The 25,549-nt window shown below is 35.3% G+C and overlaps 1 protein-coding gene across 12 annotated transcripts in view; it reads right to left on the bottom strand.

Moving 5' to 3' along the window:
• Epha5 (EPH receptor A5) overlaps nt 1-25,549 on the bottom strand; it is a 308,672-nt gene that overhangs the window by 215,566 nt on the left and 67,557 nt on the right. For all 12 annotated transcript variants that reach the window (XM_070012882.1, XM_070012884.1, XM_070012881.1 and 9 more), the window contains exon 3: nt 16,686-17,349. In XM_070012882.1, the coding sequence (XP_069868983.1) occupies nt 16,686-17,349 (664 nt within the window). The remainder of the gene's footprint in view (nt 1-16,685; nt 17,350-25,549) is intronic.

Genomic DNA, 25,549 nt, shown 5'->3' with positions numbered 1-25,549 from the left:
CTCATACCTGTAATCCTAGTTACTCAGGAGGCTGAGATCTGAGGATCTCGGTTCAAACCCAGGCCAGGCAAGAAAGTCCATGAGACACTTATCTCCAATTAACCACCTGAAAACCAGATATGACTCTGTGGCTCAGTGGTAGAGCCCTGGCCTTGAGCTAAAGAGCTCGAGGACAATACCCAGGCCCAGAGTTCAAATCCCATGGCCAACAAAAAAATAAATAAATGAATAAATAAATAAATAAATAAAAATAGTAATAATAAAGGGTAGAATCTCCCTTACAGCCAGATCTGGTAGCTTTGTCTTTCGGGGTACATCATGGACACTTCATTACACATCACATGAACAGCAGGTTCAGCTTCCAGGTCACTTTAGTCAAGGTGATACAGTTATCTAATCCAAGTACATTTTAATGGAGAACATAAAATACCCTATTAAGACACAGACTTTAAAGCCAACATATCTGAGTTCAAATGTCAGCTTGCCACCTTCCAGTTTTAGTATGTGTGATTTCAGCGAAATTAACTTTCTGAGCTTCAGTTGGCCCAGAAACTAGCTCACAGGATGTTGTCAGGCTTAAAAGAGAATATGAATAAAACATTTTAGAAGTACAGGAACGTCACAGTTCTTTGCATATGTGTCAAACCTTCTTGCCTTACCACCTCAGTTAAAATATACAGACATCTCTTATTCAGAATCTTAGGTCTTCTTTCTTGAAACTCCTATCATTTCTAGTATATTATTGCCTTTTACTCTCCACTTGAAAGTCAAAGTATTCTCTTTGGCCCACTTTTGTGTTTTCCAGGAATATGGTCCTTGTCTCCTCAGCTTTAATTCCATTTCCTTGTAACTCCATGTGAAAATAACTTCTATCCCCCGCTGAGGTCTGATCACCAGAACATTCTGTCCAGTCCCTCGATGATGACAAGTTACTCTCGGTTAAGACTTTTACCTTCATTCGATTTTTTTCCCCCAAACTCTGATTTTCCACCCAAACTTTATGTTTCCAGAATGCTTAATTCCTTCTTCCTTCAGTTCCAGTTCAAGGGTTTTTATTAATGATCTCACCAGCCCTGTCACACACATTTTAATCACTTACAGCATGCCTGGTTGGTCTGCTTGCTTTCTCTCTTAAACTGAGACTAAATTTTTGATGATATCATTCAAACGAACAATACCCAGAATTCCCCTAATGTTACTGTCTTAGAAGTTGTTGGCCTGGTGCAGATAGGACAGAATACATATGATCCCTTATGCTGGCCACAGGCCTTTCTCAATGGGCCATACCAGGGCACTGATAGCAATACAGTAAGCCCATCTTATTTGTATGTTCATTGCATATAGTTTTACCCAAGCATAGTGAAAAAATAATAAATACATCAAAAGAAATTTCATAACAACATTTTAAATTCTCATATAAATATAATGCAACACGGTGGATATAAAGAAACTCTCTAAAACTTATTTTTGCATCCACTTGTGTACTCAGTGATTCCTTGCCCCAAAATTTCTAATCATTGCCCACAAAATGCAAATAATACCCACAAAGCCAGGTTAGAATTATAGTAATTCTCCAAGGCCAAAAAATGGCATAAAATATGTTTAACTGATGTAATCAAGTGAGTGTTTTTGTTTTGTTTTGTTTATTTCCTTTGGTGAAAAGTGCATGTCATCAGTGAAAGCTGACAGGATTTTGAGGAAAATGAATCAAGTATCTGCAACAGAGTTCTGAACTAGAGATTCTAAGCATTCATTACTCTTAATCAATGGTGGTATCTCTGGATACCTTGTAGTAATCAACGATGAACTGTACTAACAAATGTAGGTGCAAAAAAAAGTAGAATCAGAAACTATCTTTGCCGGGCGCCAATGGCTCAGGCCTGTAATCCTAGCTACTCAGGAGACTGAGATCTGAGGATCACGGTTCAAAGCCAGCCCGGGCAGAAAAGTCCGTGAAACTCTGATCTCCAATAAACCATTAGAAAACTGGAAATGGTGTTCTGGCTCAAGCCTTAGAGTGCTTGCCTTGAGCTGAAGAGCTGAGGGACAGAGCCCGTGACTGACAAAGTAAGAAAAGGAACAATCTCTTCTTTCTTTCTTTCTTTCTTTCTTTCTTTCTTTCTTTCTTTCTTTCTTTCTTTCTTTCTTTCTTTCTTTCTTATCATGGGGGCTTGAACTCAGGGCCTAGGCCCTGTCTCTACCACTTTAAGCCACAGTGCCACTTTTTTTTAAAATAAGTTTTGTATTGTAAAAATACCATACAGAGTTGTTACAATTACATGAGCAAGGTAATGAGTAAATTTCTTATCAAGAATTGTTGCCTCCTCCTTTGTTTCCCCTTACCATCCTTGCCCTCCCATCTTTCTATCCCACCTCTCTGCTCCCCCTTTCCCTGCCCCCCCCACCAAAGTTGTAAAGTTCCTTTTCCACATATCCTCTTTTACATCTCATTGTTGCAATGGGTCAACCTGTATCCCTTTTTAGACAATTTATTTTTCCCTTCTCCTACACAAATTATACCAACATCAAATACAGTGAAAACAGGGGTTATACTGTAGGGGAGGGACATACAAAGCAACAAAAAAAAAATCACCTTATAAATACATTCAAAATAATAACAAGAAAAAAAAAACGCTTGTGTCCTTATCTTGGGGTTCATTTTGCCTAACATCATTTTATCTGACCTGGTCTGCTTGTCTCAGACATATACTAGAGCCACAGTACCACTTCTATATTTCTGGTAGTTTGGGGGGCAATAAGTCTCTCATGGGAACTTTTCTGCCCAGCTGGCTTTGAACAACAATCCTCAGATCTCAGCTTCCTGAGTATCCAGAATTACAGGTGTGAGCCACTATTGCCCAGCTTTCAGAAATAAAAACTTTAAGTCCTACTATTTGTCTTTGGTTATCAAACTTATTGAAATGGTTCAAAAAAGTAAATCTAACTAGTCTATGAAGACATCAGTAAAACAAAATGGATCTGCAAACTCCTGTCCATTATGCTGAAGCTGGACTATACAATGACACATACGTCCTGGATTCTAAAGACTCAGTATGGTTAATTTTAGTTAGTTACTCATAGACAGATGAGCATTTGCTGTGTAATCACATCGGGAGCATCTTGTTCCTGCTTACTGCAGTTCGTATCCGTAGTACATAACTTAAGCAACCATCAAGCCTATCCCTTGTCAACCAGTGCAATTGTAAATGCTATTTACTCGATCTTCCTTCATGTCTTCATTTTGGCTCACCCCAATTCTTTATTCTCACATTCAGTGTGCTTTGGTTTCCCTTTTAAGTTGACACAGACATCAAAGATGTTTTGCTAATTATTGGACTTTATGAGCCTCCCATCTTTAAATTTTAATACAGGCTTTGAAATCATGATTAGAAAAATTATTGTGGGGGTAATAGAAAAGGTAGAGTATGGATTGGTTTCTTATGTTATACATTGAGAACAATAAAGGCTCAGATCCTGGTCATTTGGTAAGAAAAAAAAGAAAAGCTCATATTAAAATAATAAGACAGAATTTTATTTTGGTGAAGTTGTTAACAGATCTTTTCTTTTTACCCACACTGAAAACAAATTCCCTTTATTCTAGACTTAAATTCATTTTCACCCAAATAAACAACAATGTTCCCTCAAGTTTAAGTGCATTATCCTACAGTTTCTTCCTATATGGGTCTTAGGAACACCAGTCTGACAAGCTTTAGTTTTACTTTAAATTCTCTCCCCTTCCCATTTCCCAACCACTGGCTGTGCCAAAGAAAGCTACTGCTGTCACCATTTAAGGAACCTCATTGTTGTGACATTTCATTTACTAGGGCAGCAACATGCTTGAAAGGTGGCTGCCTGGTTCTAAATAAAGTATGGGAGACAATCAAATGCAGTTAGGTAAATCAATGTTGACATATTAAATCATGCTTGAATCAAGAGAGCAAAAACAGATGACACACAAAACCTTCCAAAGAGAATTTAAAATAAATAAATAATACAGGTCAGTCTGGTTCTACAAACAGAAGCTGTCGACATTGGAATACATTGAGAGATGGTGACTGTATGGGAAAATTGCTCCCAGGATTAGGCAATGATGTTGCTTTCAGGTGGTCAGGAAATAACCCAGTTTAAACAGGAAAAAGATGCATAAAGTCAACACTGCACAAGCACACTGCAATCCTATCACCTGGCTTTTCTAATCCATAAAAGGCAGATTAAGATTTGATTCTTTATATTAGAAGCATCCTCATAGAGTCCTTTCAAAGCCCATTGAATTCATCTAAGGAAAAGCCCTTATGCATATGGAGTAGCATATTATTATTCTCCTTTACAATCTCACAGCAGGAGCTATGCGGCATTCTTTCTCCAAGTCTGATGCCTGCTAATAATTCCATCAAACAAATGGAGTTAGCCATCAGTCAAATTATCATTTGCTCTAATTGTTACTTTCTCCAGACTGAGGCTGTTCTTTTTTTCTTTCCTTTTCTTTTCTCCAAACTACACCTTAATAATGCTCAAATGAGGAAGACATCTTCCAGCTCCAAAGAGATCAAAGTCTATTGACACATCAATTTGGTTCTTGTAGATAAAACCTTAAAATCAACCTGAAATGTAGACAAAGCTTGTGAACATCAAATAGAATTAAATGTTGAAAGGTAACATGTGCTCCACACATACTGCTAACAATAATTAAATACACAAAAGCATTTAATGTAGTGAAAACTAGTTAAGAGAGTATGCACTGCTTAAAATCATTCTTTTTATTGTTATTGCTAAAGATATCCCTTTTAGAAAGAAACATACAAGAGTTAACAACTCTATGCTTTCCTACTTTCTATTATCACCATGTCTTTCTGAATAAATATATAATGAAAAACTTGAAAGCAATATATTTACATTCTAAATACAAGGAAAATATTTTATGAGCAAGCAATACAATGAATATAGACCAGTTAGAGAAACTAATAGATTATGATGATGATGATGATGATGCCAAAGGTAGATGATAGATGGATGGATGGATAGATAGATAGATAATATAAAAACAATTAAGCTGATCTTGGTATTAGTTTCTAATAGAGAGTTTTTGTGCAATCCTCAGAAAGGCTAGAAAGACTTTCTAGGCTAATATGCAGGGTAGTTATAATGTATAAATTTGGACAGATGAAACTTGAAATATTTATTACTGATGTTATGTACAATTATATATCAGTCAGTGAAATTAAATGTCATAATATATTTAAAAATTTAAAATCAGAACAGAAAGTTTAAAGTTGAATAAAACATTCTAAAAGTAAATGTAAAAATGGCATGATATCAACAATACTTATTTGGCCCCCACTCTTGCTTCCAGATTTTATTTCCCTATTTTGCTAGTTGATTCTAGATAAGACAAAATATGAGCTTCCATGAATGAGATTTTTAGTATAAACTTAAAGCTACAAAGCATTATTCTCAAAAAACAAAACTTAAGTTATACATAATTATTCTCTGTTAAAGAACTTTTAAATATTTTTATTATAAAGATACTGTACAAAAGGGTTACAGTTATATGAATAAAGTAATGAGTACATTTCCCCACCATCCCTTACCTCCCACCTCGGCAACTCCTTCCTCAACTCCCTGGATGCTGTAAAGCATATGTTTCAACATAGTGCCTTATATGGCACAATACGTCAATGTTCTAAAAAGTTCTTAAAAAGGACTAGGAAGGTGGCTCAGTGGTAGAGTGCTTGCCTTGCATGCATGAGGCCCTGGATTTGATTCCTTAGAATCAAATAAACAGAAAAAGCCAGAAGTGGCGCTGTGGCTCAAGCGGTAGAGAGCTTGCCTTGAGCTGAAGAGCTGAGAGACAGCGCTTAGGCCCAAAGTTCAGGTCCACGACCGGCAAAAAAAAAAAAAAAGAAAAGTTATTAAAAAGTGCCTATGCTTTTCGACATAACACAATAAAAAAACTTATTTAAAAAAAAAAACAAAGGAAGAGGCAACAATGCTTGATCAGAAATGTACTCATTACCTTGCTCATGTGATTGTAACCCTCTGTACAGTATTTTCACAATAAAAAACTTATTTTTTTTTAAAAGTTCCTATGCTGCCTCATGCCTGCCTTTTATCCTAGCTACTCAGGAGCTGAAATCTGAGGATCGCTTTTCAGAGCCAGCCCTGGAATGAAAGTACATGTGACTCTCTTATCTTCAATTAACCTTCAAAACAGGTGGAAATGGAGCTGTGGTACAAGTGGTAGACTGCCAATCTTGAGCAAAGAACCTTAGGGACAGTATCTAGGCTCTGAGTTCAGGCCCCAGGGCTGGCACCAAAAAAAAAAACAACAATGTAATCTGACTAATGACTTTTTTTTTAAGTTTGACTAGCAATGATAGCTTTGAAGTAGTTGATTTGCAGAGAATATTTTGGAAGTGGAAAATGACAAAAGAGAAGAGACACAATTAATAAGCAAACCATCTATAAATTAGACTGATTAGGAAATAAAATGTATTTACACAGTTTTCTCCACTTTCTATGTTTTTATCTACTTCAAATTTGCCAAATGTTTTCTACTTATAACTAAAATAGTTAATGAGAGTGAATTTATAATCAAGATAGAGTTTAGAAAAAATGCTCAATGCAAGATCTCTTATATCACTGCTTCTTATATATAAATGCACATACAAACCACCAAAGGAACCTGCTAAATTTTAGATTCAGATTTGCTGCCTAACATTCATTTCTAAAACATCATAGATAATGCCAATATGGCTAGGATGGCATATCACTTCAAAGGAGATGAACATTGCCTATGTTTACAAACACAGTTTAAAAGTAAATGTTATAACTTTTAATTTCTCAAAAAAGGATGAGCGTAGAACTCTCTGATTTTAGAATCCTCACCCACATAAAATAGAGGAGAGATTTGGAAATGTAGTCTGTATCACCTTTAAGAAATATCTCAGTTTACTGCCAAATGAACTGAATCTAGAATATGTTGCTTCCCATAGCAGAATATTTCCACTGATATTCAAGTTAAATTAGTCACACTTACAAAATACACATCTCCTTAATTCTTAGGAATCTAAACTTTTTTGTTACCTTTACATGTAGCCAGTCCATAAATATATTGACAAATGCATTTCATTCTATAGGCATACGTGGGTTGTGTGTGTGTATGTGTGTCTGTGTGTGTGTATCTGTGTCTGTGTGTGTCTGTGTATGTCTGTGTGTGTGTGTGTGTGTCTGTGTCTGTGTGTGTCTGTGTCTGTGTATAAAATGTAGAGGAAATACCCACTCAGGAGAGAGTCTTGATTCAGAAACAGTATTTGTACAGTAGGGAACAACTTATCAATCATTCATATATCTGGTTCATATTTATGATCACTGTATGTATAGTTATATATGTGTACATATAGCACATATGTCTAGTTGGGGATGAAAAGAGTTCTTGGCATTAGCAGTTTTCAACCGAGACGGAGGATTTCTCAAGATACTTAAAAACAATTTTTACTTTCAAATGGAGAAGTGTATCCTCTGTTAAATCTACTAAAAAGAGACGAAAGACACTGCTGAATACCCAACAATAAACAGGACACTACCCGTACCCCACTTTGCACCAACACAAAAATATCTAGTTGAAAATATTGAAGTGGAATTGTTGAGAAATATTGTATGGAAAGAAATAAAATCGAAACCAAATGTGGAACATGCTCTGAAACTTTAACAGAATTGATCCAAAACTATTCTAGGGAGCAAGTGAAGCTATATCATTATTCTCATGTGTAATGCTGGTAAATTCATGGAAGGATTGGACTATGGTAACTGTCTTGGTGTAGGTGGTTCCTCTTTGCAGCAGAACACACACACACAGGCACACACACACACACACACACATATACACACACATACTGCTTATAATTTGTACTTCTGAAATCATCCACTTTCATTCAAATTTTGAAATTAACATCAGTTTCCTTGTGTTGCCCAGATCAACCTACCTAATAGAACCAAAAGTTCAACCCCTTTGATGCTTTTTTTGGTAATGTGCCTAATTAAAAATAACTAGGCTCCCCAATGTATAATTGCATAAAGACCTAATACACCGTATTTTCAGCCAATTTTGTTTCAGTCATAAATATGCACTAGAAGTATGAATGATCGACATACTGCTCCCTGCTGTATCAGTACTGTTTCTGAATCAGGGCCCTTTCTGAGTTGGGTATTTTCACTACATTTTCCTTGCTGTGCAATCATCTCCCAGTAGGACAATTAATAAGTGCTTTTTCTCTACTGCCTTTGACGTGTAACCTCCCTTACCCTGTAGTTTAGCATGTGTTATATACCCTCTTCACTGACTGGTTTTGGCAGTGACCCACATCGAAATCTCTTTCCTCTATTTGATATAAGTGAAACTATAATTATCTAGGGCTAATTTCAAATTACTACTTCATTCCACCAGCAACTGATGAAGATTAGTGGTCTTGCCTTGCATCTGAGTAAGTTAGCAACAGCATCACAAGAGAACCCAGCAGGCAACATTTGATTCATGTGAACTCAATTACTTCTGTCAAACACATTCACTTCAATAAAAACGAGAAACTTCCAAAATGGGTTTTTTATTTTTATTTTTTTTGCTAACTGTTTTATATTCTTTTTTCCCCTTCACTTGGCTCTTAAAGGGAAAAAAATAACATGAATTTTACCAGAAGTAGTCATAAATAATGTGTATGGAAACACACTTAAATAAAGGGATTTCAAATATTATTTGTTTCTGAAAACAACTTTTCTAAGAAATAAATTTGTATACTGAAAGTTTATTACTGAAACTTGAGGCACATTAATTAGCATTACAAAATTAACATATACTAAATTGAAGAAAACATAATAAAAAGTATTATAGTACTTCACAAATCCCTGATTAATCTGAGAAAAGTGCTCTACTTCTCTCAGAAATAGTTAGAAGACCCAGACACTGGTGGCTCTTGGCTGTAATCTCAGCCACTCAGGAGGTTAAGATCATAAGATTGAGGTTCAAAGACAGCACAGTCAGGAAAGTCTATGAGGTTCTTCTCAACAATTAACTACCAAAACCCAGAAGTGGAACTGTGGATCAAAGTGGTAGGACACTGGCCTTGAATATTAAAGCTCAGAGACAGTGTCCAGCAGTTCAAGTACCAGGACTGGTATTATTTTTATTCAAAGAAAAAACTCTTGTTTCCGTATCTTGGAGTTCATTTCACTTAGCATCATCTTTTTTTAAATTTTTATTTATTTTTTGTGTTTATGTGGTACCAAGAAATCGAACCCAGAGCTTCATGCATGCTAGGCAAGCACTCTACTATTAAGCTACATTCTTTGACCCACTAAGCATCATCTTATATGGTCTTATGTACATAACTATTGAGCTATTGTGATCCTCTTCAAGGACTATCCTAGACATATACTAATTATTATAAATTATAAATGAGGGAAACCATATGGTCTGTTTCTTTGGGTCTGGCTTCCTTGAGATTTTTCTTTGTTGTTGTGAATTTATTTTTTTCTCGCATTTTTTTCTTTTATTACCTCTATGGTTTATCCCTTGTGGTCACTGTATTTGATTTTGGTACCCTGTGTATTGTATATATGTTTATCATAATTAGGGAAGGGAAGGGGAACAACAAAATGGTGAGACAAAGGACAAAGGGCGACCCAATGCAACAGTGATACAATATGTTGGAAATAGACTTTAAAACTTGGTGGGGGGGGGCAGCGGTGGCAGGACATTGAGGGAAAGACAGTGGGAGAAAAATAAGAGAGAGGGTAATATTGTGCGACAAGAAATATACCCACTACCTTACATATGTAACTGTAACCCCTATGTACACCTTGACAATAAAATTAAATTTTAAGAAAAAGTTCAATGAGAGGAAGTTATGTGGATATAAGTGATCATTAACTAGTACTATATTAGCCATGGTGCCTGAATCCCTACAGTCTGTCTTTGAGTATAAAGCATTATGTTTTATTTAGTTGACTAGCATTTTAACCCTGAAGTAAAAGACCTTGCATCAACCACAACATGCCTGTAGTTATATTAGGTCACATACTTATATTCAGACAGTGACTATTTACTGGGTCATTTTCCAGCACAAACAATAAATATTAATGGATGATAATTGTTACAGCAGATATGTTCAAATTTCAGCTTCTTCACATAATTGTATACTTAATTAATCCTAACTTAGTTTGGTTATTAAAGAAACTGAGTAATTACATGTGATTATGGAAGAAGGTTCTTCTACAAATATATTACAGAATGTGATGTTTGGGGCTTGGCAAAATTCACTAAATTTGTCTCTATGCTGTTTAATATATGAACTGTCAATCACTTCATATCAGTTATATGATTTAATATCTGGAACATGAGAACTTGCCCTGAGAGTCTTAGGACCAAAAAGAGGATCAATTTAAAAGCTTTTTTAAAATAATTTTTAGACAGTGTAAGAGATTTCTATAGATTATATAAAAAGGTAAAATAAATGGACAGAAAACAATATTCTTATATGCCTTTGAACATTCTCTTTCTCTTCTTTTGGTTTCCTTTCCTTTCTTTCATTTTGATTTCTTTCTTGTTTCTGAGTTCAACATTCAGCACTCCTGCCATCAAGCAGTATACAAGAAGTATAATTGCAGAAGGCAAGTCATTAATCAAACAACAAATCAAGAAATAAGTACAAAATCATAACTCTAAGCAGTTCTATGAAGGGAAGATGTGTGAGTAAATAACACTGAGGCTTGACATTGGTTCAAACACTTAGGAACAGCTTCTTTGAAATAGGGAGATTGTAGCAGAGATCTGAAGGCTTAGTAGGAATTAATCAGAAAGACAAAAGATAGAAGAATATTCCTGGAACAAAAGAATCACAAAGAAACAAGTGATGCTGGTGAGAATAGTCCCTTTGAGAAACTGAAAACAATTCATGTGTTTAGTGCATAGAAGAGGGAAGAAGCACAATTTAGGAGGATTCTATAAAGAAGGTTTAGGGAATTAAAATAAAGCACCACTGAACTGTGTATCATATGGAGGATAGAGGATGTCATACATGGATGAAACCAGAAGCTATATCTGTGTGTGCACTCACATATGTGTGCATTCTATATTCACATCGGTCAAAAATCAAAACTAAGCTATGTGTGGTGGCTTAAGTATAATCATAGCTACTTAGGAGAACAGGATGGATACAATTTCAATTGGAGCCCATCCTGGGGCAAATCTTTCACAATGACCCATCTTGATGAACAAAAATCTGATGCATTCTTGACACCCCAGCCATGTGAGAAGCTTAAATAGAAGAGTCATAGTCAATGCAGGTGTGGACAAAAGTAATAACCTATCTCAAAAATACTGAGAGTAAAAGTGGACTGGGAGTTTCACACTTCTGGTAAAGTGCCTGCCTAGCATGTACGAAGTGCTGAGTTCAATCATCCTACTACTACATAAAGATACATTAATCATTTTCAAAAATAGTTATGGCAGTCTAGAAAAAGGACATGGAAGTGGAGGATTTTAGGAGATTGCTAAGTGACCATTTCAATAAATACTTTTAAATTAATTAGAAGTAATTAATAAGTAGGAAAGCAAAAGAGTCATGCATTTCTAGCCCCTTAGGGATAATTATTCTCATGTAGAATATAGAGTGACTGAGAATCCTGGAGACACAGCCACACCACACACACATATACATGGACAATTATGTAGATATACTAACTCTGACTTTTAAAATTTCCAGAACAAATCTTCAACTTTTATCCATTTACTTAGTGAGTTAGTCATTCAACAATGTTAATTATCAAAAAATTATTTTCCATTCTTCCCAGAGTGGTTATATGCCAACTATGCACTGCAAAACAACCAAGAGCATTACTCATATAGAATAGTTTACATGGAACTCTTTGTGGTGTGTGGAGTCTGCATAATGCATTGTCACTGATAATGCTTTCACTAGCAGGGTAACCTGATAAATACATGAATAAAAGTAAAGTCCTTTAATAGAATTTTCTATAGCACAGCAGTCAGTTCTTCTGTCTCTTGGATCTTCTCAATTATTGGGTTTTGAAAGGAGAAAAGAAAGCTGTATGGGTTGAATTCTTGCACTAAAAATATTGTTTGATAAATTCCTTTCTTAAGATATCTTCATGTTAAATTCCAACAGGATATTCTAATACCCTCAGTAGTCAAAACTTTCCTTATAGAATTTTAGAGGATTTTATAGCCTTTGTCAATCTGAACGAAGACAGAAATTATGAAAGTCATCACATACTCTAACTATTATAACCAAGACCATACAGTTAAAATGTTATTTTGTAAATAACTGGTAAATACAATATTTTAGTTAAGTATATTTAAGGGACTAATTCTTCTATTCTAATTGCATATGATATATAAGGTCATGCTAAAACTTCTTAGAAAAGTTAAGATATTAGCTAAAACTCTCCTTTTCATTCAGTCCTGACCATACTTTAATACATTGTCTAGACACATAAGCATTTCAGAAACATTTTTTTTTGGTGGGGGGTCAGTCTTGCAGCTTGAACGTTAGGCCTGGGTGCTGTCCCTGAACTCTTGAGATAATGGCAAGCAGCCAGCACTCTACTACTTGGGGTACAGCACCACTTCCCATTTTCTGGTGGATAATTGGAGGTAAAAGTCTCAAGACTTTCCTGTCACGGCTGGCTCTGAATTTCAATCCTCATATCTCAGCCTCCGAAGTAGCTAGGATTAAAGGCATGAGCCACTGGTGTCAGACAAATTTTTCTTTCTTTCTCTCTCTTTTTTTAAAGTACTTTTTAATGTAAAAATACTGTACAGAGGGGTTACAGTTACATGAGCAAGGTAATGAGTACATTTCCTATTAAGCATTGTTACCTCCTCCTTTGTTTTTCCCCTACCATCCCTTCCCTCCCACCTCCACAACTACATTCCCACCCACCTCACCTCCCCACCTAAATTGTAAAGTTCGTATTTCAACATAGTATCTTGTACATCTCATTGTTACAATGTGTCAACCTGTATCCCTACTTAAGTATTTTGTTTTTTCCTTTCCCCTCCCCAAGCTAAAGAAGTGTATATACAAAATGCAGGGCACTAACATCAAATAGAGTGAAAACAAGGGTTATACCATGGGGGAGGAACATACAAAGAAACAAAAATATAACATGGTACATTATAAATAAAAAAAACACTTGTCTCCCTGTCTTGGGGTTCATTTTGCTTAACACCATCTTATCTGGTCATATGTACATAGCTTTTGACCTTTTCTACTTGTCCCAGACATATACTAGTTATTGCAAATAAGGGAACCCTATGTTTCTTTGGGCCTGGCTTACTTCACTTAATACAATTTTTTCCAAGTCTTTCAATTTCCTAACAAATGGGATGATGTCATTCTTTCTGATGGAGGCACAGAATTCCATTGCGCATATATATATATATATATATATATATATATATATATATATATATATATATATATATCACATTTACATTTTCTTGATCCATTCATCTACTGAGGGGCATCTGGGTTCATTTCATATCTTAGCTATGATAAATAAAGCTGCAGTGAACATAGTTGTGCTGGTAACTTTAGTATGATCTTGTTTGTGATCATTTGGGTAAATGCCCAAAAGTGGGATTTCTGGGTCATAGGGAAGCTCTATGTGGAGTCTTCTGAGGAACCTCCATACTGCTTTCCAAAGTAGTTGAACAAGTTTACACTCCTACCAACAATGCAGTAGGGTTCCCTTCTGGCCACATCCTCTCCAGAATCTGTTGTCATTAGATTTCTGGAGGAATATCAATACCACATTTTAAATTCTACTACAAAGCCATAATAATCAAAACAGCTTGGTGCTGGCACAAGAACAGACCTGAAGACCAATGAAATATAATTGAAAACCCAAAAATGAACCCGCAGACCTATAGACACCTAATCTTCAATAAGGGAGCTAAAAAAACAGAATGGAAGAAAGAAAGCCTCTTCAGCAAATGGGACTGGCAAACTGGTTAAATACCTGTAGAAAACTAAAATTAGATCCTTATATATCATCCTGAACCTTATATATGAACTTCAAACAGATCAAAGACCTTGAAATCAAAATAGACACCCTGAAAACATTACAAGTAGGAATCAGAGAAACCCTAGGTCTCCTAGGCACAGGCCGAAATTTTCTCAATAGAGCCCAAGAAACACAACAAATCAAGAAAGGTTGTTCCAATAGGATTGCATGAAATTGCAGACCTTCTGCATGGCAAACGACATAGCTAGCAAGATCAATAGAAAGCTCACAGACTGGGAGATGGTCTTCGCTAGCCATACAATGGATAAGGGTCTCACATTTCAAATATACTTGGAACTCAAAAAAATAAATCCCCAACAACAAATCCTCAAAGAAACAATTGCCCGATAAATAAGTGGACTAAAGATTTAGAGAGAAACTTCACTGAAGGGGACATAAGAATGGCCAATAGACACATGAAGAAATGCTGAACCTATCTAGCCATAAAAGAAATGCAAATCCAAACAACATGTATGTCCCTCCCCCACAGTGTAACCCCTGTTTACACTGTATTTGATGTTGGTATAATTTGTGGAGGGGAAGGGAAAAGACAAATTGTTTAAATAGGGATACAGGTGGACCCATTGCAACAATGAGATGTACAAGTCATTATGTTGAAAAAAGAACTTTACAACTTTGGTGGGGGGGGCGGGGGAGGATGGGAATTGATGAGAAGGGGAAACAAAGGAGGAGGCAACAACGCTTGCTAAGAAATGTACTCATTACCTTGCCCATGTAATTGTAACCCCTCTGTACGCTATTTTCACAATAAAAAAAAGGCAGAAAAGAAGAAAGAAAGAAAAATAAAGAACAACACTGAGATTCCACCTCACTTTTCTTTTTTGCATTGCCAAAACTTTTAGGTGGGTGAATATATGTGTGCTTGTGGAGGGGGGAAGGAGGGTGGGTGTGGGTGAGAGAGAGAGAGAAACTCATCTTTATAAAGATGAAGTTTAAAGTCGTTTAAGGATACAGGTGGACCCGTTGCAACTATGAGAAGTACAAGTTGTCATGTTGAAAACGAACTTTACAACTTTGGTGGGGTGGGGGGAGATTGGGTAGGGGGGTGGGGGGAGGCTGGGAAGGGATGTGAAGGGTAAACAAAGGAGGAGGCTGCAATGCTTGGTAATTAATGTACTCATTATCTTGTCCATGTAATTGTAACCCCTCTGTACAGTATGTTCACAAAAAATAAAAATAAAAAATTTTAAAAATAAATTTAACTTAAAGTTTAATTTGAACAAACAATTATAGAATCAATTTTAGAAAAGGTTTTAAAGTACATGAAACAAGAATTAACAAGGAGGGAGCCAATGAAACAGTGATATTCACAAGACAACATGTTGGAAATGATCTGTACAACTTGGGAGGGGAACTGGGAGCAGAAAAGTTAGAGAAAAATGAGGGAAAGGGTAACAAGTATGACAAGAAATGTACTTACTACATTACTTATATAACTGTAACCCGTCTGTACATCACCTCGTCAAAAAAAAACTTAAGAGAAATTTTAGTATACCTAATGTGCTTAGAAAGAATAAATAAATCGATATCATTATTACCTACAACTCATTTCCCAGGTCTGTTTTCCTAGATCTAGGACCAATCCCTAGTGAAGCCTAAGCAAATCAGCCAGGCTCCTGAAACTTCCAGGTGAGACAATAAGGCCTGTTTCATGCCTCTTGGTGAAAACAAGTTCAAGTTCCTAAGAACAAGTCATTATTTTAAAGAAAAATATCTTTTCTTTTACATAAGCTCTTCTTCCCTTTGACAAAAGTATTATCCTGCTCCAGAAAGCCATTGATAAGAATCCAAGATTACAAAGACAACTCACCACACTGTAGGCAAAATTAAAGCATTTTCAATGAACAGGGAAGCATGCATGATCAAGTTTCAATTTAGGAGCAAAATTAAAATAGGAAAAAAAATAGCCTCTAAATGCAAATTACTTTGAAATAACCTTTTTGTATTGGTTCTATCTCCAAACCATTATTTTCATGGGACACTGCTCATTATGCATTTAAAAATGATCAGTGAATTCTTAAAATGCAAACATAAAACAGCCACCATATGTAAACAACATAGTAAACTAAGTCTGACTGATTTACAAACATTTTCCTGAGAATATCACATAGTTATTTCAGAAGAAGTTTAAATGCCAGTTAAAAGCAGACCAAAACAAGCCACTTCTAAGATTTTTGCAATTACATTCCACACAAGAAGTGATGAGTAGGAAAAATAAAAAATAAAAAACTTCATAAAAAGAAAACCAGAGTCGTAAATAATAACCATACCATGAAAGTTATTCACCATTTCTCTATGTTATTCAATAATAAAACTTAAGAAAACAAAGTGAATACGCAACATTATACTGCAAGTCAGACACCGAGTATTAATTATGTATATCCCATAAAATACTGCATTAAATCTTTCGTTGTTGCCAGAAAATTTAAAATTCAGAGAGGAGAGAAATCAAACTGGAAGGGAAATAATCTCCATAAATTAGCAAAGTAAAAGGTCACTTGCTCATAATCAGTGGAGGAAATACATATACATGATCCAAAGGAAGCAGAAAAGCCCTCGCAGATTTACAGGCAAGGTCTTACCTTGACAGGTACCATTTTTCTCTTCATATCCCGCCTTGCACATGCATTTTCCAATGGGTACCAGCCACTCCCCTTCTGCGCTGCAGTGCATTTTGGGAGGATCATCTGTCACCGAATGATTGACACAGGAGCCTGAAACCTCAAGCAACTGTGAAGAATCTGCTCCGGTGATGGTGTCAGGGAAGACGGCCAAGTGTCGTACCACGGATGGGCATTTCTTATAGTATACACGCACAGAAACCAGAGCAATGCAAGCACCGACATCTTGGAAAGCTAGATAAAATCCCTTTTTGCTCAGAGGCCCCACATCTCTGACCTCTGTGTTCAGTTTCATGACTCGGTCACCAAGATCAAGTTCTGTAAAGCTTTCGTCAGCAGCAATGGTATCAATTTTGATATATTGGTTTTCCTTCATGTTTCTCCCATTCTCATCATCTGACTCGAAGTAATACATGTTAAATGTTTCCTTGCAGGTGCCCAATCCTCCAGGAAGACTGTTGCAATCCCGCAGAGTAAATTTGAGTTCTATGAAGATTCTGGAAGCACCTTCGTTGGAGATCCAACTTGTCAACAGCCAGTTATTCTGATTCTGTTCCATCACCTTGCATACTTGGTATGTGTGAATAGGGGCATAGTTCTCATCAACTTCACCAATTTCTTCCCACTGTACAAGATAAAAAGAAAAGAAGAAAACTTTTTTTAAAAAATACAAAATAATCCTGAAATATTGCCAACACCACCAATGTAATCAAATTACTACATGGATATGTCTCTTTCACACTTGAGAAAAATGACAGACTTATAGAGAGGATTTGGAGAAAACATTCACATAAAAATAAAAAAAAATTTTGATTCTGGAGATTGAACATAAGGTTTCAAATATACTAAGCTTGTATGGCATCACTCCTTTCCCAAGAAAGTAAGAACACACTCATTATCTTCAGATTAGCTTGCACATAATTGCATACGAATGGTATGTCCCTTATGGGAAAAGTAGTGCATTTCAGAGAAAAAGTAAATGCAAGAAAAAAAAAAAAGAATGTGGTTGAGGTAAACAAGAACGGAGAAAGGAAAATAGGTATATTTGGGGGAAAGATAAGTATATAAACAAAGGATAGACACTAGATTTCAAACAGTGTTCGTTAAATTTCAAGCTTTAGTGTTTGTAATCTGCATTCTATGGAACTATTTGGGGATGGTGGAATCTTGAAGGAGAGCTGAGTGGAAGGTACTTAGTCACTGTGGTTTTAACCTTAAAAGCTATATGACACTCTCGCCCTTTCATTTGTTCTCCTTTTGGCCATGAGGTGAGGTAGCTTTACTTTACTACACCTTCCTGAAATTGAATGCTACCTCATTCAGAACTACAAACAAAAGGGCCAATTCGTCTAAGCTTAAATTCTCCAAAACTTTTAAACCAAACAAACCTTTTCTCCTCATAACCCACTGATCTCAAATATTCAGTATAGTAGCAGAAATCTGACTAGCACAGGACACAGCTTTAGAAGAAACAATAAAAGTAAAATAAAACAAGAAAAAAAGTGAGAGCAGCCAGCAAATGAGAAAAAGAAAAAAATGTTGCACGTGTAAACAGTCATTTATTTAATCCTGTCATATTTTAAATAGCATGTCAATGTAATAAATATTTGAAAGAGAAAGCATTAATTTAAGCCAATAATGGATCATTATTTAATTGAACTCATCTTTTCAGAATATTTTTACTAATTGGATAGCTAAATATTTATTCTTGAATTCATCTACAGAGGAAGATAAAATAAAGACAAAAATTTTAGATTTATAATATGGGTAGTCTTGTCATTTGAAATATAAATTGACTTCCTACTGCATCCTAACAAATTAATTTCTTCTAATTGGTGCATTATTTGATGCATAGTTATTCTCATATTTCTGAGGGATATAAAAGTAACTAAGTAAGAGTTATATAGCTTCCAATGTATAATTTGTTCATCTCTGCTTTGTGAGCCTATTTATTTCCTGGTAAAATACTTAAGCTATGAGAAACGCAATATCCCTTTATTTCTTGAAAAATCTTAGAATCAATGTTTTACTCTTCATGAATATGTCCTTACAACTGAAGTAATTTCCTGAACCTGTATAGGATCTATGTGCATTAAACTTGATGTACTTTAGTTTAACTCATTAAAATCGTCCTGTAATAACACTCTGCAATGAACCCATATAGTTTTTCAATAAACTGAAAGTGTGTGATTTCAGACTTATGCCTGAAATAAGATAAACTTTATAGAACCTGATTTCTTTATGCATGAAATCTTCTGTTTTGTTCAATTAGTGAAATGTATACAGGGTAGGCACTAGGGATGCAAATAAATCTTATACCCCCAATGGCCCTTCTCAAAACTCTAGCTGCCAACAGACAGGCTTAAGCAAAAGGTGCTAATGAGATAAAACTGCTGAGCTCCTTAGATTCACAAGAGAGAGACATTAAGATTTTATCTTGCCTAACAACTAGCACATTATGGTGTTATAAGAAGCTTTAGTTCTTTCATCTAATCTCATTTTGTCTCATCTGAAAATATTTTAGCTTCTGATTTTCTAAACCAGTCCTCTATTCTATCATTTTTAAAAATTTAACAACTTATGTTTTCTTCCTTAGTGATTTAAGTAACTGTCTCTTCAGTATATATGGCTCCTATTTGTCATGAAATCTATTTAATGCCCAAAATTACCTCAACTAACCAAATAAAAGCAGGAAAAATGATCCACTTATTGTAACAATGATAATTTTTTGTGTTAGGAAAAAAGAAAGCAGCACCAAAGTTCTTCTCTTAAAAAGTTAAATCAAATGTTACATTATTTGTTTAAATATTTGTTTTATCTTAGGACATTATTTGGAAATAAAATACAAATGAATTTTAATCATTTGCCTCAAGTCACTTACATAAGACTCATTTCCACATCACATGATCCAGTATCATCTTTCTAGCAACTAAAAGCAAGCAGAACAGCAGTGTCCTCCAAGATTATATGCCAAGAAATTCACAGTTTTCATGTGTACAAAGTCCACAGTAGCGCAAATATTACTAAAAATTCACACTAAGCAATCTTTGACAAGAGGGCTTAATAGTTACTTGTTAAGATGACAATTTCAAACCAAATGAATGAACATCTTGCTCACAAAATTCTCAGTTAATGAGATAAAAATGCAATTTTCAGTGTGTAATCTGCTGTAGTAAAGTTTTATTTATTTATTTTCTTTTCAGGACCTCCTACCCCCCCAAAAAAAATTAAAGATTACATTGTATATTTTTTTTCTTTTATTTTTGGTCAGGATAAGATTTGAACTGTCTTGACTTGAAATCCTTTAAAAGTCAGCTACCAAAGTAGGTAAGATTACAGTCATGAGCTTCAGGTGTCCAGTCATATTTTATATCTCTAATGGGACAGAAAGATTACAATTCAGAAGATAAAACTGGTAATACAACCCTTGTTTACCTAGAAATGAATACATTAAAGAGTAGGTAAAACTATTTCATGCATTGCTTTGTTATCTGAAATAAAACACTTTCACAGATTCTCCTTCTAAATGTCATCTTACAAGACTTAGCAGAAGCCAGCAGTGAGAAATAAACAAGAAGATGAACAAAAATAAAACTCCAAGAACTTAAGAATGTGGCAGTAACATTCGTAGATTTTTTCAAAATCTATCAAGGATATTATAACAATGTAATGGAGGGCACAGTCAGAAAACACTTATTTTCTGTTCAGTCCTGTTGTGTTTCCTATGATTCTGTAGTTTAACCAACATATTTACTGACCCTTTGGTTACTTCAAGTGGCAAGCATGAATGTTTGGGGAACTGCAGGTCACTAGATAAAATAAAGTGTATGTAGCTCCCCTCTCTTGGTCTGTCAACTTTACAAAGCCTATATTTTGAGCGCATACATTCCTCAGAATTTGTTTCCTCATTGTTTTCAACTCTTTTGCCTTAAAATCAAAGGGTTGATGTTCACAGGGTTGGTTTGGCTTCTCTTCCAGGGGTTTAAATTATTCCACCTTCTTTGGGTCCTGAGGATTGAAGAGATTTGCATTCTAACCTTATGTCAGTCCAGGCATCCCTTGTCAGCCACATTTTTCAAAAAAATAGGAAAGTAGAGAAATGATCTTCATATTTATTTGTGTCATGAGTTTATCTTTTCCTACCAAAGTCCTTAAGAACCAGTTTCTCCTTGCAAGACTCTTATTATAGGCTTTCTGTCTTAAGCCTGCTCACACTTACATATTTTATACTATTCTCAGTTCAATGTGTCTACCAATTACAATGTTATTTTTTTCCCCTTCAGACTTTTAAAATACTAACTGAAGACACACAGGCTAGACTATAATCTTTTACATATTTGTGTAAATATATACATACATTTTTCCTCAAATCTGCACAAAGAAGCGTCCTGCAATCATAATAAGTTTTGAACTTTTTGGTTTTGAACTTTTTGGTTATCAGAGTTACCAATCTTCCAGTTCTGTTAGCATTATTTATGCCTATTTACATTGATTCTATATCATGATACTAAAGTGAAATGATCAGGTTGTAGTAGAATCCTGAAGTAATATATTTGATTGGCCTTGTTTAACAAAAAGAATCTAGTTCAGAGCTGAAGTTTTAGTCCCTAATCTTATAATATTTAGATGCATAAACTTGACATCTAAAAGCTTTACAATCTGCAGTAAAATCTGAAACTCTCTCTCCAGACTTTGAAATATCAAATATAAAATTTCAGGATAGGCCTTAAAAGAGTTGGGTTTTCTTACCATTTTTAGAAATCAGACATTGAAGAAATCAGAATACAGACAGAAAAGTTTAAACTCTCAAAACACCATGAAGATCATCCAAGCATCTCTACAATTCAGCTCTACCTCTCATTTCTTGTCAGCATGAAATTACCTTTTATGTGTGGATCTGATGGCAAAGATCTTTTGATCAACTGCACTCATTATAGAAAACATACATATGAAAGTAGAAGCAAAAAGCCAGCCTCACATGTGTTCATTCATCTGTGAATTTTATACCCCAATCACATGCATGTATATTGGCATGTATGTGTGTATATGAAATATATGATAATCACTATTGGACAATTCAGACAGAGTTGATTAGACGGAGAGAATGATGGAAACACATTGATTCTCTACATGCAGATAGCATAGCAAATCTTAGATGTGAACTTAGAAATAGAAATCAATTGACAATTTTAATCTGATTGAGTTATTATGTATTGTGTATGGAATATTATGATGAAGACACCACGTACAATTAATATATACTAAACAATTAAAGAAGGATAAGAAAGAAAAATAGGCTCTGCTTGGGGACAGATACCATCAGGAGTGGAGAAAGTCAATTGAGAGGGTATATGATGGTGAAGAGGTTTGAAGAACTTGATTAATATGCATAGAAGTAGAAATATGAAATTGTTTTAGAAAAGACAGGCATGATGAGGGAAGAGATGGAGGGGGTAAGTTTGATGAAGGTATATTGTATAGATGTCTAAATATGTCACAATGAAACTTTCTTTGCCCAAACATTATAAATTAATACAAAATCATTAAATAAATTAATGTTGAAAATAAAAAATAAGTGTCCTTCTCTCCAAATTACCCCAACTTCGTAAGTTCAAAATAGAAAGGGCAAGAATTATGAACTTTCTAGCCCGGCCTTAGTGGCTCACGCCTATAATCCTAGGGAGGCTGAGATCTGAGCATCGCAGTTCAAAGCCAGCCTGGGCAAAAAGTCTATGAGACTCTTATCTCTAATAAGAAACACTAGAAAACCAGACATTGCACTGTGGCTCAAGTGGTAGAGTCCTAGCCTTGAGGTGAAGAGCTGAGGGATAGAGCCCGGGACAGCGGTTCAAGCCCCACAACTTACCAAAAAAAAAAAGAACTTTCTGGAACATACTCTTCAGTAAATTTTTTTATTAAAAAGCTCTAAGCATTTTTAAGGATATCTCTCACTTCAATTATATTATTCATACAATTGTTATGAGTTTAGTTTTGGATATTAGCCTGTGGAATTAATTTTCATTAGCATTACAATTTACAGCTTTGCTTTGCTGTTTTATTCTGGGACATATGTTCTCAAAATAATTTTTATTCTGTCACTCACTAACCAGCTTGCTACAAGATTCTGAGCAGACAAGAAGGCCCAGCACACAGCATATCATCTAATTTCATTCTACCTGATCTATTTCATTCAATGTATGATTTTCTTTTGTGAATTGATGAAAAAATCTGGCATAGAATCCATTTCCCCCAGCTTTATTTTTGGGTTTCTATCCTTTTTATCTTTGGTTCACAGATAGCGTCGTTATCTATTTATATGCATATATATTCCATATACATACATATATATTCCATATATTTTAGAATGCTTTAAAGAAAATATGTGTTCAAAATATTGCAGATGCTATTTGTTATTTTCAGTATATGAGTGCATGTGTGGTGGTGTTACATTTCACACAATGATACCCTCAAATTAAACTACAAATTCACTTTCTTTTTCTTTGCTTGAATTAGTTTTACACAGGTGAAAGGATTTCATTGCTACATCTCCAAGCATTTACAATCAATGTCTTCCCCCCCACAGTAAGACAACCTCAACAGGTTTCATTGTTCCATTTTCATACTTGTAAATAATCTGTTTCAATAGCATTCAAATTCCTTTCTCCCCTATATTCCAACTTCCTGCTTAATAACTGACTGAATCTATTTCTCTTGCATCACCTTAAAAAGAGCAGTACTTTATCCAGTGATATCACTTGTGGGCATTTATTTGAAGAAATATGTCTTCCCACTCATATTCACTGCAACAATATTCACAATACCCAAGCTATGGAAACAGCCCAGATGCCTTCAACTGATGAAGAGATAAAAAATGTGATATATATGAATAAAAATGAACATGAAGCTGGGCTCCGTTGGCTCACGCCTATAATCCTAGCTACTCAGGAGGCTGAGATCTGAGGATAACGGTTCAAAGCCAGCCTGGGCAGGAAACTCAGTGAGACTCTTATCTCCAATAAACCACTAGAAAACCGGAAGTGGTGCTGTGGCTCAAGGGGTAGAGTGCTCTCCTTGAGCTGAAGAGCACAGGGAAAGTGCCTAGGCCCAGAATTCAAACCCCATGATGAAGAAGAAGAAAAGAAGAAGAAAGAAGAAGAAGAAGAAGAAGAAGAAGAAGAAGAAGAAGAAGAAGAAGAAGAAGAAGAAGAAGAAGAAGAAGAAGAAGAAGAAGAAGAAGAAGAAGGAGAAGAAGAAGGAGAAGAAGGAGAAGAAGGAGAAGGAAAAGGAGAAGAAGGAGAAGGAGAAGAAGAAGGAGAAGAAGAAGAAAAGAAGAAGAAGAAAAGAAGAAAAGGAGAAGAAGGAGAAGAAGGAGAAGAAGGAGAAGGAGGAGAAGGAGGAGAAGAAGGAGAAGAAGGAGAAGGAGGAGAAGAAGGAGAAGAAGGAGAAGGAGAAGGAGAAGGAGGAGAAGGAGGAGAAGAAGGAGAAGAAGGAGAAGGAGAAGGAGAAGGAGAAGAAGGAGGAGAAGGAGGAGAAGGAGAAGAAGGAGGAGGAGGAGGAGGAGGAGGAGGAGGAGGAGGAGGAGGAGGAGGAGGAGGAGGAGAAGAAGAAGGAGAAGAAGAAGAAGAAGAAGAAGAAGAAGAAGAAGAAGAAGAAGAAGAAGAAGAAGAAGAAGAAGAAGAAGAAGAAGAAGAAGAAGAAGAAATAAGAATAAAATGAAATTATGTCATCTGAAGTGAAGTGAGTGGATGGATCTGGAAACCATCATATTAAGTGAAGTAAGCTAAGTTTAGAAGGACAAATATCACATCTTTTATATGTAATTGCTAGATTAAAAGATAAACATATATACATACATATAGGAATATAAATACATATTCATATATGTGCAATATATACACACAATATATATAGACACATGTATATATAAACATGATTAAAATAAATTGTATGCATGTGTGAGATCCCATGATGGAGGCTCTTGAGAAATTAAATTCACCTTAATAAAATGAATATAAGGAAGTGGAAACATTTTCCCCTGGTATGAACATAATGATGGAAGGGTGAATGGAGCATGTGAAGGAAAGAAAATGTGGTCAAAATACTTTATGTTCATTTGTGAAAATGGAACACTAAAGTTTTTTGGAATTGGCTTGAATAGGAAGATGGAGGAGACAGAAGAAGAAAGGAAGAATAGAAAGGAAGAATAAGTCTGATTAAGACAGATTCTTGGTATAAATGAATATGAAAAGATCATCATTTGTGCAATGAATTGATGCTGATAAAAAGAATGATCATTGTCTCCTCATGATCTGAGAAAGTGTTTGTGAGTAGTTGATTACAGACTAAAATTTAGAAGTCAGGAACTGACTTAGGAAGACGGATCATGTTAGAAAATATAAAGTGTTTCACTGTAACTAATAAGATGTGTTTTTTAAAATTTTTGTTCAGTCCATTTCTTAGCCCCTCTATATTTTTCCTTGTCTTGCATGAGGCTTGAACTCTGGGCATGGGCACTGTCCCTGAACTCTTAAGCTCAAGGCAAACGCTCTATCACTTGAGCCACAGGGCTACTTCCAGTTTTCTGGTGGTTTATTGTAGATAAGAGTCTCATAGACTTTCCTACAGTGGCTGTCTGAACTGCTCAGATCTCAGCTTCCTGAATATCTAGGATTACAGGTGTGAGTGACTGGTGCCCAGCTTTTATTCCCCTCTTTAATGTGTGAGAATAAACTAGAAGCTATTTCTCGTTAAAAAAAATACAATTTATTTCTTATTAAAACCAATGCCGATCAGTAAAAATATCAGTCCTTAGGCAGTTCACATTT

This window comes from Dipodomys merriami, unplaced genomic scaffold (genome assembly GCF_024711535.1).
Source record: "Dipodomys merriami isolate MVZ:Mamm:240054 unplaced genomic scaffold, mDipMer1.0.p SCAF_9, whole genome shotgun sequence".
Classification (NCBI taxonomy): domain Eukaryota; kingdom Metazoa; phylum Chordata; class Mammalia; order Rodentia; family Heteromyidae; genus Dipodomys; species Dipodomys merriami.
The sequence above is the reverse complement of the archived record's forward strand: the minus strand, read 5'-3'. Positions and strand labels throughout refer to the sequence as shown.